The 18,390-nt window shown below is 33.7% G+C and overlaps 1 protein-coding gene across 3 annotated transcripts in view; it reads left to right on the top strand.

The window, feature by feature from the left end:
• Window positions 1-18,390, top strand: part of LRCH2 (leucine rich repeats and calponin homology domain containing 2) — a 110,495-nt gene that overhangs the window by 39,430 nt on the left and 52,675 nt on the right. For all 3 annotated transcript variants that reach the window (XM_012749519.3, XM_012749514.3, XM_075999574.1), the window contains exons 6-11: window positions 4,873-5,006; window positions 9,560-9,647; window positions 10,208-10,319; window positions 10,524-10,621; window positions 10,718-10,776; window positions 12,398-12,505. In XM_012749519.3, coding sequence (XP_012604973.1) covers window positions 4,873-5,006; window positions 9,560-9,647; window positions 10,208-10,319; window positions 10,524-10,621; window positions 10,718-10,776; window positions 12,398-12,505 — 599 coding nt within the window. The remainder of the gene's footprint in view (window positions 1-4,872; window positions 5,007-9,559; window positions 9,648-10,207; window positions 10,320-10,523; window positions 10,622-10,717; window positions 10,777-12,397; window positions 12,506-18,390) is intronic.

The following is an 18,390-nucleotide window of genomic DNA, read 5'->3' as shown; positions in this document are numbered from 1 at the left end:
TTCAGTTCTGACATTTACCTGGAGATACCATCAGATCCCAGAGGTTAAGGGCTCAGTCCCACAAGATTGTTCACCTATACTTCTGATTGACCAGCTATAAATGCATGTTCCCACGATCCTTTCCTCAGTTTCAATTAATTTGCTACAGCGGTTCACAGAACTCAGAGAAACACTTTATTTACTATTGCCAACTTATTACAAAGGATATTTCAAAGGATACAAATGAATAGCTGGATGGAAGAGATGCATAGGGCAAGCAAGGTGTGTGAGAAGGATTGTCAACTAGTAGGGCTGGAAAAAGTATGATTCCTTTCCTCCCCATCATAAGGGTCATGGTCGATACCCTTATAACAAAAGAAAGGTGAACAAGAGAAAAGCAAAACAAATTTATTTGATCATAGTGTTACGTGACATAGGAACTGTCACAATGAAGACCCAAAGATACAGAGGAAGCTACCTCATTTTATGCTTAGATTTGATGAAGCAGGGGTAGCTGTATAGAAATGTGTTTGGACAAAGAAAAGAAAGGATATGAGCTAATGGTAATAGAATGAGTGGGGAAACCTAGCAAGGCCTCTTGATTTCTCTGTTGTAGCATTTGTTCCTTCTGGGTAAGGGGTGGGACCCCTCTGGAATGAGAGTCTTAATTTCTTAATTTCCTTATGGCCAGCTGTTAGAAAGGTGGGAGAAGGTTAGAGTAATACTTTAAGGCTCTATGGTTAGCTTTGGGGAAAAGGAGTTCTAGTTTCTATGACAGGGGGAAGAGGGATCTTAGTTTCTATACCTTGCCTCTGGTGAGAATGAGGGACAAAAGACAGGAGGGCAGGAGATGGTCAGAGAGAAACTTTGCTTCTGAGGCCTTCATTTTGGGGTGTTATTTTCTGAGCTCCAACAGAAGCTTCCATGCTCTCTCTGAACATGACACCCTCCAGATACCTCCATATGTTTAGCAATCTGTAAGCTCTCTGAACCCTGTCCTTTTGGCTTTTTAAAGAGGCTTCATTGAGTAGGCATGGTTGGTTACATCATTGGCCATTGCTGACCCAGAGGTGAAGGGGGTGGGGTTGAAAGTTACAACCCTCTAATCGTATAGTTGGTTCTCCTGGTAACTAAACCCCTACCCAGTGGCTATCCAGGACTTCCTAGCCACCAGTTAATCTCACTAGCATACAAAAGGATAGTTACCACTTAAGAGATTGCATAAGGGTTTTAGGAGCTGTGTGCCCAGAAGTGGGGACAAGACCAAATATACATTCCTTATTAAAATTACAATATCCAAAGGAAATAAAATCACTGTCTCAAAGAGATATCTGCTCTCTCATGTTCATTGCAGCATTAATCTCAATAGCCAAGATATGGAAACAATCTAAGTGTTCATCAACAGATGAATGGATAAAGAAAATGTAATGTATATATATATATATGTGTGTGTGTATGTATACATATATATGTATATAAGTATGTATAATGGAACATTATTCAGCCTTGAAAAAAGAAGAAAATCCTGCCATTTGCAACAACATGGATGACCCTTGAGGACATTATGCTAAATGAAATGAGCCAGACACAGAAAGACTAATAATGCATAAACTCACTTATATGTAGAATCTTTAAAAAAAAGTTGAACTCATAGTGATAGATAGTAAAACCGTGGTTACCAGGAGCTTGGAGGTGAGAGAAAAGGAGAGAAATTGGCCAAATGGTACCATCCTTCATTTATAAGATGAATAAGTACTGGAGACTTAATGTATAGCATAGTGATTATAGTTAATAATATTATATCATATACTTGCAATTTGCAGAGAGAATAGAACTTAAGTATTCTCACTACACACACAAAAAGGTAATTATTTGAGGTGATGGGCATGTTAATTAGCTTGATTTTGGTAATCATTTCACATGGGGTTAACTGTAATACAACTATAATGCAACGTGGAGATTAGGGTATGACCCCATAGTAAAAAATCCACATATGACTTTTGATCCCCCAAAAACTTAACTACTAATATTAATAGCTTATTGTTGACTGGAAGCCTTACTGATAGTATAAATAGTGATTAACACATATTTTGTATGTGTATTATATACTGTATTTTTACAATAAAGCTAGAGAAAAGAAAATGTTATTAAGAAACTCAAAAGGAAGAGAAAATATATTTACCATTCATTAAGTGGAAGTGTATCATCACAAGGTTTTCATCCTTGTCATCTTCAAGTTGAGTAGGCTGAGGAGGAAAAGGAAGAGGAGAGGTTGGTCTTGCCATCTCACGAGTGGCACAAACCTGTGTTGTTCAAGTGTCAACTGTATATCAAAACATCATGTCCATGGGATGGGCACGTGTATAGGTCTGACTTGGGTGAAGGAAAGGCATTACATGTAACCAAACTGTTTTTACCCCCATAATATTCTGAAAAATTTTTAAAAAGTTAATATAAAAAAACAAGAAAAAACCCCACATCATGTTGTACACTCTAATGTAAACAGTTCTTATTTGTCACTCATACTTCAATAAAACCAGGGTGAAAAAATAAAAGGGGAACACGGAGCACATTCATGGGAGTGATAATCAGAATGACTTCCCAGCAGCAGCCCTGGAAGCTAGCAGATGTTGGAATGATACCTTGGAAGACTTGAGGGAGTATTTCCAACTTTCTACACTTGAACTATAAGTCAAATGTGAGATAGAAAAAAGTTTCAAACATGTGGGGTCTCAGAAATTTTAACTCCCATGCACCCTTTCTTAGGAAGCTAGCAGAGTGTGCTGTACCAAAATGAGGAAATTATCTAAAAAAGAGGAATTCTTCATGTTCAAGATTGACAGGTATGCATAGGCCTAGTGAGCAGCCAGTGAGTTTGGAGTAGGGGAGTTGTCTCCCAAAAAATTAAGAAGAAAGAAAATGATAGATGACTTGTTGTGTTTGTCCACATGGAGAGATGTTTTATAGTCTGTCAGAGGGTCAAGAATGAATTAATAATAGGCATATATTATAGAAAATTATTCAAAGGAAAAAATGAGGTCATTAATCACTTTAGGAAAAAACAAATATAGGAGAGAGGAAATGTAATCCAACTGTTCTATGGGGTTCATCTGTGAATATTTTCCTGGTCATAATAATATAAATATTGGATTTTGATTTAGTGAAAAATCATGACATGGCTATAATAATAGAAAAGATTTATGTAGTACATACTGCACTCCAGGCAATGTTGAAAATGCTTTTCATATATTAACTCATTTAATTCTTATATTAACCCTATAAAACAGGTACTACTATCTTTATCCTCATTTTACATATGAGGAAACAGAGGCATAGATGTTAAATTACTTGTTCAAGGTCACATGGCAGAACCAGGATTCAAACCACGGCTGTGTGACTCTAGAGTCCATGCTCTAACCACTATGTTATGCTTCTGAAGAGAGAAGTATGTTTATGTGAATTGATGGGGGGTGGGGAGGGGGGAGAGAAAATAGTGGTAGTGGTGTTGGTGATTTGAGGTAGTGATATTATAAGAAATCTAAGTCCTCATCTTCCTTAGTGAGACCCCAATAAATAAAGTCTATTGAAAAGTTAAAAAAATAGCAGTAGAAGCATGTTATTTATAAATATGGGGGTAAATATCAGAAAACCAAATAAAAGGTTAAAGTGGGGATTGAGTTGTGGAGATTGAAAGGAGTAGAATGGGGGGGTTATTTTTTTATCAGCTTTGTAATTCTGTTTGATTTTTAAAACTATGTACATGAATGACTATGCTAAAAATAAAAGTTAAAATTTATAAAAGAAAATACTTCTCCAGCACTTAATTTGGTAAAGAAAAACAAATTTATTTTTAGTTTGGACAGATAATAGGATACTATTAGCACATTTGGACAGATAATAGGATAATATTTAGCACATTTTAATTGGTAATTAATAAATATATTTTGTAAAAGCTTAAACATTTTTATTTTCCCTTTAAATGAAATTTTTCATTGGTTAGGTCAGACCTAGTATCAGAATTATCTAAGAAACATTCTTTTCATCTGGAATGACAATTGCTTTTTTACGTAGTTGTCTTACTGTTTTCTTTGTTGATTTTTTTGTTTTTGGCATGTGAGATAAGGTTATGTGAGCTCATAAAACGATACATTCTTTATTAGAATTTTTGAGAAATATTTATTTGATATCACTTATAGTGACTAATTAACCTTTATAAGGCTGACTTATAGTTTCCTTACCTCTCATTTTCCACTATTTTTATACAGAATGCCTTTCTCATAGTATTTTATCTCTCATTATTCCTTTCCTCCATGGCCAATGAAAATAATTTCTCAGGATATGATCTTAGTTGAATTGACTAATGTTTTCTTTTATTATTTTTTTCTAACCAGTTTACCATCATACCTTTAAACAAGTTCATTTCTCCTATGTTTACATTCTCTATATTTGCCTTTTTTCCAGTGATTATGCCAAACATCTTAGTGGTTCTGATGAAATTACATTAAGAATTGCATAGATTATTTGTTCTGTTTTCACTGTTTCAATGAATATGTTTTTTTCATTTTTTCTAATAAAGGTAACTTTCATAAGTTGTAAATTTTATAATGTTTAATGTTTGTACATTCTTCCTTTAACAAGAAAACTTTAGTGAAATATAGAAAAAGTAACTTATTTTTTCCAATAAGAACAGAGATGGCAATAAGATTTTAGTTGGTATCAATGTTGCCAGATTTTTCTACCTAGTGTCAGAAGTACAAATTATTTAAATATGCAAAGTATCAATCAAGATTGTGATGTCTTAACATAATTTGAGATTATTAAAAGGTATAAATTGATAGATGCCATTCATATTTGGAACTATATAACTAAATCTATTACATTATTTATTGACAGATATGTTTAAAGGGTAAAGTACACATATTTAAGTACTTAAATATCCAAGCATGTTGCAGAATGGATAAGAAACCAGATTCCCTGGATCTTCCATCACTGAGTAAAAGAATGCCCTCCCAACCTCTCACAGACAGGTAATGTAATATTCTTACAATCTTATTTGATGGTGATTGTTGTCCTCTCTTTTTATAAAAGATATTTATTAATCTTGAGTATACTGAATATATTTAGGCTGATTGGCCCAGCATTAAAATCAATAATTGGCTGAAGCTAAATATTACCATCATAGAATGAACTTCTGGGACACTAGAATAAATTTGAGATTTTTTTCAAATAATTATTAAAGTTTTAATAGTAAAAATATAAATGTTTGACATTATAATGCAGAAACACTATTTCCCAATAGATGACAATTGTTAATTTTCTTTTGTGATTACTGTTTGTACATTTGTAATAATGAGTAGAATTTGGCTTTGAACTGAGGTTGGTGGAAGAGCAAGATATTTTAGGGGTGTCTTTTGTCATATTTTTTATGTCTATATCAAAGATGATATATTATTGATGTTCTTTATGATTTTAGTGTTTTTGTTCTCATGAGATTTTGAAATAGTAAATTGAATATTCTGTTTTTTTCCTTTAAAAATTTAATAGATTAGAGGGTACAAATTGAATTCCATTATGTATGTATTGTATAGTGGTCAGTATTCTGTTTTAAATTCATCCTTTCAAGATGTGGATTGGCCTGAAAGATTTCATGAAAATATTTTATAATTCTGTGCAGCAATATGGAAAATAACTTGGAATAGGGTGAGACCACAGAAATATAGACTGTGCACCTACCTAAAATACTTAAACGCTTAAAGGTTTGTTATTGCATATGTGATAAATTTTAGATTACTTCACATGGCAGTATAGTAAGTAGTATTGTTAACAGCACAAGTTCTTGAATTCCCAAATGGGACTTTTTCTTGAATATTTCTATTTTCTAATTAGAATTAAATATCTAAACATTAGATTTAGCCCCTAAAGATTACTTTGTTTAATATTATGAATGGTAGTAGACCAAACAATTCTATAAAAATTAGAATTAATACATATTCTAATCTCTATTAATCTGCTTTATATTTATTTTAAAATGAATTTGCTTTAGTAATGACATTCGCTGTTTTAGTCATTTATTTTCCAAATATCAGTTGCATTCCTTGTGGTAGATTCAGGGTATCTTTTGTTGAATGCCATACTTGTTGGTCTTGGCTTTCATGGTGCTCACAGTATAACAGAGTAGGAGTGAGTGAATAAACAAAGCAAGGAAATATATATGTATTTCATTTCAAAATTTCAAATTGTGGTGAGTGCTATGAAGGAAAGGAACATATGAGCATTCAAAAGTATGAGCAGGGGATGACTCTTTGGGAAGGTGAAGTTTTAAGTCAAGACCCAAATGAAGAAAAGCCAGCTGCTTAAAGAGCAAGGGGAAGAGCATCTTAGGGGGAAAGAATGACATGTGCGAAGGCTGGAAGGAACTTGGTGCATTCAAAAAACTGAAAGGGGATGGGCATGGTTGGAACACAATGGCTGTAGGGAAAGTGATACAAGTTAATTTTGGAGAAGTAGTTAGGGTTTAAGTCGTGTAGTGGTTTTGTAGGCTGTGGTAAGAAGTTTGACTTTTACTTAAAGTACAGTGGGAAGTCATGGAATGGTTCATAACATGATCTGATTTATGTTTAAAAAAACTATTTTGGCTCATAGGAGACTAGATTGGAAGTTAGCAAAAGTAGATGCACAGGGACCAGTTGGGTTGTTGCAGTACTGCCAGGAGATCAAGAGGTCTTGAACAGAGTGATTGCAATAGAGATGAAAAAAGGTGGACAGAATTAAGATATATTTTGGAGATGATCTTTAGCAGTGCCATCTAATAGAAATATAATATGAGCCACATATATAATATAATGTATAATTTTCTGGTAACCATTTTGAAAAAAGTAAAAATAAATGGGAAATTAATTTGAATAATACATGTTATTTAACCTAGTATATTCAAAATATTTTCACTTAAACCTGTAATTAATATGAAAATTAGTGAGATATTTTACATGCTTTTCATATTAAATCTTTGAAATCTGGTATGTATTTTACATTTATTATGTATCATAATTTGGACTGGCCACATTTTGAGTGCTCAAAATGGCTATTAGCTACTTTATTGTATTGGACAGGACAGGTCTATAGAGTTGGTTGGCAGGTGTGTTAATTTCCTACTCACAGCCTGTTTTGAACTGCTTAGAAAATTCTTGTATGTGCTTTCCACTTTCATTCTCAGGCTTTTGGCTGTGTGATTTTTACTACCTAGAATGCCCTTTCATGACTTGTCTATTTTGTAACCTCTTTATTATACATAGGCATTATAGCAGGTATGTATACTAGCTTTTGGAGTCAGACATAATATGGCTTTGAAACCCTTTTATGACTCTTAATAACTTCTATGACTCTTAATAATTCAATTATATGTCTTAATGTCTCTCATCCTCAGCTTTCTTATAGACAAAAAGGAAAATAATCACACAGATGCTGTCAGAATTAAATGAAATAATGTATGTAGAGTACATAGTAAAAATGCCTTAACCATACTATTGGATACATACTATTTCTTCAACAAACAGCTTCTTATCATGATTGTCATTTACTGCAAATATATGGATGCATTTTTTGCAGTAGAGTCAGATGAATTTTGGCTCTAATCATGGTTTAACCTCTTAATTCTTCTGTGGCCTTGTAAATTATTTAACTTTTCTGAGCCTGTTTCCTTATCTAAAATGTTAACCATACCCATTTCATAAGGTTGTTATGAGAATTAAATGTGTGCTTGGCAATTAGTTCAAAAAATGATAATTACTAAATATTATAATTTTTCTTCTTGGGAAATTAACTTTTATTATCCTCATTTGTAAAAAGAAATAATGATGCATAAATTTAAAACTGTAACGATTATGTATAAAATATGAGGTGCATCTAGCACAGTACCTATAACACAAAGTAGTCACTCAACAAATACTAGCAATTATTGCCTCTCTTCATCCTTCAAGACTAAATTCAAATGCCATTTTCTTGGGTGAGGCCTTTCCTAACCTTACCAATGAGAATTATTTGATCTTTTTTTCTCATAGCACTTACAAAGTTTACCTTTGGTATAGTCTTCAAAACATTTAAACAGACTCATTTCCCCTCTGAGCTGAGAGCCTTTGAAGGCAAACATTTTTTTGTTCATTTCCTCTCAGGCATTCAGCATAGTGCTTGATACTTGGTAGGTGCTTCCCTAAATTTACTGATATACTTCTGAAAAGTACAAAAATCAGTTTTTAAAGTGAAACTGTTTTTAGGAGAGGGATTATAGCATAGTGGTTAAGATTGGGGATTTTAGTGCTAGATAATCTGGGGATCGCATTTGGACTGCTGTCTGCAAGTTGTATGTCCTTGGGTAAATTTCTCAGTTCCTTCTAGGCTCAGTTTGCTCATCTGTAAAATGAGAAAACCCACCAATGTGCTAGAATTTTCACAAGAAATATGTAAGATACTGTCTTTAAAACATTTAGCACAGTTCCTCACACACAATAAGTGGTCACTGTAAAATGTGTGGTAAATTTGCAAATTAAAGTGAAAAATTCTTTGCTATCTGGGTGGCATACTCTGTAATTCAGAAATTTGCAAGAACAGTTCTAGCCTCACACCAGAAACAGCTATGTATTCAATACTTGGCAGACTTTTTTTTTTTTTTGGTGTTCTCTCTTTTCTTAATTGTTAGATTGACATTATTTATACAACTATAGCATATTTTTAGAGCTAATGAAGAGGAAACTGTATAAAGTTAAGAAATGTTTCAAAGCTCTGTGGTGAAATTTGCCAAACCAATGAGAAAAATGGGTTTTCTATCAAGATGATCTTGAAGGCAAGGCAGTCTGCTTTTCTGAATCTCTCAGGAGAAATAATGGGTTATTGTTAGCAATTGACACTTTACCACAGAATACATGAAGGAAAAAATGTTGCATGAATGATAAATGTTTTATAGAATCATCAGGTTTCAGTCTGAAATGTCGGTTCTTGGTGTGCCCATGGCTGAAGAATGACTAGACATGCCAAAGTTAGGCAAGCATGAAAATGAGGTTTATTGAGGAGAGAAAGATAGGATTGTAGAGCAAGAGCAAGATATAGGTTTACAGAGCATGATACATATACCACTGATAACGACTGGAGCCATTGTTGCAGCAAAGGGATAGCAAAAGGAGGGGCGCAAAAAGAAAAAGGGACTGGTTATGATCTGCATCATGTTTTATAGTGCCATGATTGAGACCTACCTGTGGCTCAGAGATCACCATAGAACCACTTTGATTGGACAGTTGGGAGTTGCATGACCTGAGTCTTACTGTGCATGCAGCTCTCCTATGAACCTCTCTGAAAGCCCACGGGGGTTGGGGGCGTGAATCACAGCAGCACCCACTTTCTTCCCTAGGAGACTCAGAATCCCCGTTATTTACCTAATAGGATGATTTCTGATATTTTCCTACTCATGTCCATAAGGATCTTAGACATTAGAAGTATATATTCTGTATTATCTAGAGATGGTTTAGGTCAAGTGTGCAATATCTATTTAAGAAGAAAACCCTAACTGCCCTTAGGATTTCTATTTCCATAGTATGGAAGATTTTTATCCAAATAAAAATCACGGCCCTGACTCTGGAATTGGAAGTGATAATGGAGAGAAACGGTTATCTACAACGGAAGTGAGTCTTTTTTATTGCTGATCTATTTTATCTTACAATTTTATTAGAGCTTTGAAATAGAGACAGTTGCACATATTTGACTTTTTATTTTGCTTAAAAATGATCAGTATTATATTTTATGACTTCAAATGAAAAAGGTCATGCAGATTTTTAAAAGCAGAACAATAAACCTTAACATTGATTTTCGGTTTGAAAACTGGAGATGTAAAGCAGATATTCTATAATGCATATGTGAAATGAAAGCAACGTAATCTTTTTGTTTTTTTTATTTTAGCGTATTATGGGGGTACAAGTGTTAAGGTTACATATATTGCCCATGCCCCCCTCCCCCCTCGAGTAAGAGCTTCAAGTGTGTTCATTCCCCAAATGTTGCACATCTTACTCATTGTGGTTGTATATACCCATCCCCACCTCCCCCCTTCCACCCTCCTGACACCCAATAAATGTTACTCCTATATGTCCACTTAGGTGTTGATCCGTTAATACCAATTTGCTGGTGAGTACATGTGGTGCTTGTTTTTCCAAATGCTTCATTTGTACTTTGTGTTTATTCCTTTCAGCCATCAGATGATGACACAATCAGCCTTCACTCTCAAGTCTCAGAATCAAATAGAGAGCAGACATCAAGAAATGACAGTCACACAATAGGAATTAAGGCTGATTCTCAGAAAGGTAATTCATATGATGTCTGTTATTTTTATTTCATGTACATGACCCACATTAAAATGGGTCTTTTATTAAAAATGGGCTTTGAAAAATTTTATTATCTTTAGCCAACTGTTATATTGAGAAAATACACTTTTATTCTAAGGACTGCAGTGTTAGAGCATACCATTTAGTATCTATATTTTCTGATAAATATTAATCTATACCTAGACCAGGAGGTGTATGATTTTATTGACCCCAACACAGAAGACGTAGCAGTTCCTGAACAAGGAGATACACATATTGGATCATTTGTCTCTTTCTTTAAGGTAAATAAAACTTTGAATACATATTATTAACATGTTCTCCTTGATCTTATAGAAGTGGACCATACAATTTAAAATGGTAACTTTCTTTTATATAAGGGAAAAGAAAAATGTTCTGAAAAACCTCAGAAAAATGAAGTATTGGGAGATGCAAAAAGGTAAGCACATATGAATTCTCAGATTGTAATGTTATTTATAAATACTTGAACTATTCATTAAATATTCCTACTTGAAGGAGTACTTGAAAAAATATAAATTTTTGGTCCATTTACCTGTTATGTTTAGATAGTTAATTTATAAATACTTAATTTGTCTGTATTCCTCAGTTAAATGCAAAATCATAGTAAGCATTTAAGTTGAGTATGGGATATACACTGTTTTTTTCTCCTTAAAGTATAATAATAATATCTCCTATTATTATTACTGAGGAGGACTATACCTTCCCATATAGTACTTTATTTGAGCTACTTAATACCCCTTTAAAATTGATAGTATTGACATTATTTTATCAATAAAGAAACTGAGTCTTTGAGTTTCAAATGTCTGGAACTCAGGTATTCTGTCTCTTGATCTAATACACTTCCTATTTTGTTAGGCTAGTTGTGACCATTTTAAGGATATTTACTTTCATACTTTACTAAAATAATTCTGTTTTGTATCTTTTCTTTATCATTCATTTTATGAAATGATGATCAAGTGACCTGCCACATTTTTTTCATTCATTCTTTCAGATTACGTTATTGTGCTATTTTTTTTTTTCATATTTCTCATTTAATCTTCACTAAAATCCTGCAGGGTAAATATTGACCTCATTTTTATAGATGAGGAAGGTGAAGTTCAGAGACTCTAAGTTTTATGTTTAAAATTACTTAGCTAGTGTCCACTAGACATTAGTGTGAACCTAGCTCTTTTTGATCCCCATTTTTCTTTTCTCTACATTGTGCTTCCTACAAATGACTTTACTGGTAATTTCTAAAGCAGTTATTAATTAATAATCTCCAATGCCCTATAAGTAGGTGCATTGCTTTATTTTATACTCTTTAGATTTCATTCTTCTCTTACTTTCTTACTTTAGCTAATGAGCACAGTTGCCTAAACTTGCTAAGAGTTACCTGTGGCATTTAAGCTATGACAAAGATACAGAGACTCATAGTTTGGTATTGTTTTGTAAACGAAATGCCTTTGAGATAAAAATGACTATAGTTTGGAGAACAATTTACTTTAAAATTTCTTTTTTCTCTTTGAATGATAAAAATGGTATATTTTAATTAGGATTTTCTTGCAAATATGCCAATCTTATTTTGTTTGCATTTTCTTATTTAGACATTATACACAGAGACCTTTACAATCAAAATGAATAAACTGATAAAAGTAGGGTAGTTCAAAAAATGAGAAAATTTTATAACATTTTTGGATTTATTTGTAAAGTCAGGCCATATAGAACTCTGCAGTCCTTATTTACACTCAAAGCTGGGGAATACACATTGTTAAATTACCATGGCCGTTACACATTTCAACAATTAAAAAAGGTCATATACTTTGTCATTATTTGTTATTCATAATTAATATAGCCAGTTCTCTGTATTTCATATTGAGTAGAAAATGTAGATATGTTTTCCTTAAATATTCCTTATTTCCTATTTTAGTATTTTTTAAACATAAGGACATAAAGATTTTAGCTTTCTTATGATGTTATAAACAAAAATGGTTTCAATTTCTAGAAGCTGACATAAAATATAGTCTACCTTTTTGGATAACCATGTTTGTGTTACCTTTCAGACTTGAGAAAGAACAGTTACTTGCAGAGGAAGAAGATGATGATTTGAAGGAAGTAACTGATTTGAGGAAAATAGCTGCTCAGTTATTGCAGCAAGAGCAGAAGAACAGGTATTCTTTGCAGTAGTGAGATTTGAATAGGCAAATTTTATAATCATTAAATCTAATTATTTAAAGATTACCAAATAAAGTATATGAAGCTTCGAGTAAGGCCTTCTTAAGATCAGTTTCAAGAGACTTACAGATTGAATATCCCTAATCCAAACACCTGAAATCTGAAATACTACTGATCCCAAACATTTCAAATAAGGGATACTCAACCTGTACTAAAAGACACTAGGAAATACTTAGGACAGAAATGGAAAATTACATTTATAACTTGTAGAATATACTCACATATAGTCACTATATTTAATATTGCTTAGGTCTTCCTTTTTTATTCCTTTGTGCTGAATCATAATAACCTATTTTTTTGTTGATAGTCATTTTAGCTCACAGTAGCATTATTTATATTTTAAGCATTTTTTAAGGTACATGTCATATGTAGATAGTGTGCTTTTTAAAAATCAGATACTAAATTATTTTGGATATGTGTAACTCCTTAGAATTGAATTGAATTATACAGTGGCTGATTGAATCGATGTGATGATTTGAGGGTCACAGATTTACTTTGGTCTGTTTCTTCATCAACGACCAGTTCTCTCTCTGGTTAAGCTTTCTCCAAATGCATGCCTTTGACAATGAGGAGGACACTGTGCGAATGAGTATAAAATCAAGGCAAGTCCATTTTTAATACAGGAAAAGTTCCATGTACTGCTGAGGATCGGCTGTTATTGCCATCTTCATGTACTGAAAGTACTACATTTACAATTTTGAAATATTGAAGATCTGAGATATATGTTTGTTTTGAGAAAATTAAAAGAATAATTTTAGTACATTTAACATGGATAAGTAATAAGTATTTTACTTCAATTCTTCAAAACAATTAATGTTTATAGATAGTATGACAACGTTTTGGGAAGTTTCAAACTTAAATATACTGGCATTTGTTTAAATATGCCTTTGAAAGAAGGGCGTAGTGATATATGCATATAGTCTGCTACTCAGGAGGCTGAAGCAGGAGGATTGCTTGAGCCCAGGAATTTGAGATTGCAGTGAGCTATGATAGGGCCACTGCACTGCAACCTGGGTGACAGAGACCCTGTCTCTAAAAAAATAAAAAATATTAAAAAAATTAAAAAATGCTTTGAAAAATACCATTAAAACTCATGAAATGACAAATATGTGGTTTTTAGGGATAATCTGGATAAATGGCTAATAAGCTAAATAGCCACAATCTTTTTTTGCACAGCTGTTACATTAATAGATTTTTAAAAATCAGGCCAGAGGCAGTGGCTCATGCTTGTAATCCCAGCACTTTGGGAGACCGAGCCAGGAGGATTGCTTAAGGCCAGGAGTTAGAGACCAGCCTGGGCAACAAAATGAGACTCTGCCTCTACAAAAAAGTTTAAAAAAAATAATTAGCTGCATGTGGTGATGAGTGTCTGTTGTCCTAGCTATTTGAGAGGCTGAGACAGGAGAATCACTTGAGCCCAGGAGTTCGAGGTTGCAGTGTGCTATGATCGGGCCACTGCACTCTAGCCTGGGTGACAGAGCGAGACCTTGCCTCTAATAAAAAATAAATAAATAAAAATCATACTGTAAAATATCACTGATCTTTATTTCTAATATATCTACTATTGTAGCTTCATTCCCAGTTCACATTTTTCTTCTCTCATAATTTTCTGTCACCCTTTTCTGTGCTGTTTATCTTCTAATCTTTTCCTATGATTCATTTCTAATGGGCCTTTTTGAAATTGGCTACTTATGAGACTGTGTGTGTTTTTTCCCCTCCAGTATGATCTAAGTGTTGATATATAAAAGGTAATTTCTGTCTTTCTCTGATTTTCTTCTTCATCATCCTTTTTAGATGTTAGCACATAAGAGTATAAGAACTTTTCAGATTAAATATTAATATATAGTGATATTAATATTATAATAATTATGTCTAATTTTTGAGGACAGTGCAATATTTATAATAATCTGGTCATAAAGTAAAGGGTGCATTTTACTTTAAAAATTTACAATCTATAGAGAATTTATATTAGATTCCTAGCCACTTCTGTTAATGGCTGAACCAGATCTCAGAAATTTTTAATGCTGAATCTAGTGTTCTTTCCATTAAATGACCTTTCTTCCTTCTAAAATATGTTGCTTTTGCTCAGATCTCTTAGATTTAGACAATTAAAATTTTTTTGTTTACTGTCTCAATACTTGAATTTGAATGAGATGAAAAAAAATCTAAGAGTAATTCTAAATAAGTATATATCCTAAAGTGGATTTGATATAATTTGTACCTTCTCTGGTTATAGATTTTGCTTTTGACATTGTATTATATTATTGTGTTTTATATTCCAACTTTATTAACGAAGGATCTAAAATGCTATTTAAAATTGCAGGCCAGGAAACTAGTACAACCGCTATGGAAAGTAGTATGGAGATACTTCAGAGAACTAAAAGTAGACGTACCATTTGATCCAGCAATCCCACTACTAGGTATATACCCAAAGGAAAAAACGACATTTTATAAAAAAAAGATACTTGCAGTCAAATGTTTATAGCAGCAAAAGTCACAATTGCAAAGATGTGGAATCATCCCAAGTGCCCATCAATCCATGAGTGGATTAATAAAATGTGGTATATGTATACCATGGAGCATTACTCAGCCATAAAAAAAATGGTGATCTAGTATCTTTTGTAACAACTTGGATGGAACTGGAGGCCATTCTTCTTAGTGAAGTATCGCAAGAATGGAAAAACAAACACCACATGTACTCAATACTAAATTGGAATTAATCGATCAACACTTATGTGTACAAATGGAAATAAAATTCAAGGGAAATCAAGTAGGTGGGAGGGGGAGGAGGGGATGGGTAAATTCACACCTAATGGGTACAATGCACACTAACTGGTTGAAGGGCACACTTATAACTTCGACTCAAACTGTACAAAAGCAAATTATGTAACTAAAACGTGTGTACTCCGGTAAAAATTCTGAAATAAAAAAAATAAAAATAAAAATAAAAAATAGAAAATAAAAATAAATTGCAGGCCAGGAGTTGTAACGTTTCTTTTTAGGTTTTAATACAATCATTCTAATTTTTTGTTTGTTGTTAGTCTTGATGAAAAACAATTTATCTGGATTAAGATTACTGTAGCATACCAGGAAATATAACGCAGGACTCCTATTTTGAATGTACATTACTTAACTGTTCTTTAGGTTTCTCCTAGTTGAAGGAGAATGCAATGTTAGCTCTCAGTTACAAGAAGCCATATATGCTTATGTTGAGTTCAGTGATGATTTTCTTATAGCAGTTTTGTCACTTCTTTAGTTAATATTATTCTTAAATATATCTTTGATTTTCTAAGGAAGTGTATACTAGCTCATGGTGAATTAAACTATCCTAGGGAATCAGCAAAGGAGCATTGCACAGAAATAATCTTCAAAAAGTGAGAAATGATATCAGCAAACAAATCATCAAGTCAGGAACTCATAAAGCTTTAAAGACTGATGCCTGGTTGTTGCCACCCAACCAGGTTCATTTGCTCACTGCCCACGAGGAAGCCAGTATGCTGAGCCAGCAGGGTTTACAACAGAGAAAGAGTTTATTCTATATAGCGCTATGTGGAAGACAGGAGAAATTTCTCAAATCCGCCTCCCCGAGAATTTGGGAGACAGGGTTTTTAAAGAGTTTGGAGTAGGCAATTGAGTCTCCTAATTTGGCTATGTTTGGGGCAAAACCATAGGGTGGTAGAAATTGTCTTCTTTGTTGACCAGGTTCTTGGGTGGGGATCACAAGACCAGTTGAGTTAGTTCCTCTGTATGAGGCAGTGGTCTGGGTGGGTCAGCTATTCCACTGGAATGTGGGACCTGGAAGGTATCTCAGAAACTACTCCTAGGTTTCAAAAAGGTGATGTTATCTATAGAGAAAACTAAGAATCTTTATGACCACCAGCTGTGTGGCTCTAAAGTGGCCAGAGAAGCAAAGATGGGGACAGTGGCTTATTATTATTATTTTTAGCTAGGCCCTTACCATAGTTCTCGCCTTGCACCTCTTGCCCTTTGTGTAAAGGGCGCTTTCAGTTACTCCTAGGTTTTTACCCATCCCATTCCTTAGGTGTGGCCAAATGAAAAGGGAAAGGGCTGATGACTGTTCCAGCCTCTTCTGGCTGGCATGGGATGTAGTCAGGGTTGTACCCAGAGTAAAGGGAATGAAACCATTTTGCAGTCATCTGCAAATATCCAGGGGTGCTGGGTTTCGAATCTAAGGTTTGCATGACAAGAACATTAGTGCCCTTATTTATAGCCTTAGCATGGAGCTTAAGTGAAGGGTGGACTATAAGAAATATTAATAATGCCTAGCTTCAAGAGCCCCTGTGGAACTGATCCAAAGTTCTGGAGAATCCAAGTTAATAATTTTGAAAACCAGTCAGGTGTGGGAATCACTAGTAAAGCCCTGTTGTAGCCACATAGCTTGTTGGGAATTTTTTTATTCAGGTTTCAACTTTTCCTGAGGTACATCAGGTAATGTTTAATACTGCACAGACTCTCCCTTGTTCTGCCAACAGGAAATCTAGCACTGCCTGATTATCTAAAACTACCTGGTCTATCAAGGTGAGGGACCTTTGTTGAGCCCTAAGGCTTTTTGCAGTTTCTTCTGTGATCATTCCTAGTGTCACAGACAAATTTCTAATCATATCTCTGTTGGCATATACTCTGTAGATAGGGACTCGTATTTCTAGCAAGCTTTGTTACCAGGTGTCCTGATTTCTTCCTGGCAACCCTCTCTTAAGAGGTCCATGGGGAACTTTATCTGGCAACTTGTAGCCAGGATACATCTCAGGATTCAGTCCCAATTGTAGGCAAATATCAAAAACTCAAAAACAGTGGACAAGACTAGAATCTCATAACAGGTGGACTGTAGTTTTTTATTTCTGACCCATGTTTTTTCTCTAACCAGTTTCCCATTTTTATTAAAGATGAATCATAGTAGTGTCAATTTACTTGCCAAAATAAACTTTACTCTTGTTATGCTTGGCCTGATTATTTGCATAAAATGCAGTAAGAATAATTATTAGCCATATAGGCTTTTCTTTCTTTTTAAATTAGGCTTTGTTGGGACTTTTTCATAAGGAATCTTAGGTTAGACTTGAAAGCCTCTAGAGTCAAGCCAAGGATTCATCTATGCTATAAGATACCTGTATGAATTGGGTAAATTCCTCTTTTCTTGAGGTCTCAAAGTAACTTGGGGTTCCTAGACCTGTCAGAAAGTGACATTCTTTACTCACCACAGATCAGAAAGTGTTATAGGGAAGGTATCCGGCCAGTTTTTCCAAAGGGCTTTTTACCGGCTTTATAAAGTCAAGCTTAATTCCTTAATGCAGTCTGGACACCTGAAAATATGCCATTCCAGTCAAAGCCTTGGTAAAATTCCCAATGACTTCCTGTTACGGAAGAAAACAAATTCTTACTGAACTTATGCAGACAACTATATTGCCTTACATTAAGAAAACTTACAAATAGTTTTCAAATTTCGGAGAAATTAAGTAGAGAGGAAAATCAATGCTTAAAATTTTGCTCACAAATTTTTACTTTGTTATAAGTTATAAAGAGCTCAAAAGAAGGAAAAAGGGTTTCTTGACTTCTGGCAAACAAAATACAAAAAGAATCAATGATGTTTCAAACAAAAAGTCATAAAAAATTTAGTTCGGTTTCATGTAATTTCTGTTTGAGGTTGAGTTAGTGATACACATGAACATATCACCTTTCTAATTAAAGTTCTAGAAATTTGTTTTGTTTTAGTTCAATGGTATATAATCTCCAAAGTTATCAGAAATGTGTATTCAAGAGAACTTGTCAGTCCTTTCCATGACTTTCCTTGAAGAAGCAAACTTTG

This window comes from Microcebus murinus, chromosome X (assembly GCF_040939455.1).
Source record: "Microcebus murinus isolate Inina chromosome X, M.murinus_Inina_mat1.0, whole genome shotgun sequence".
Classification (NCBI taxonomy): Eukaryota; Metazoa; Chordata; class Mammalia; order Primates; family Cheirogaleidae; genus Microcebus; species Microcebus murinus.
This window is presented reverse-complemented; position numbering and strand designations above follow the sequence as displayed.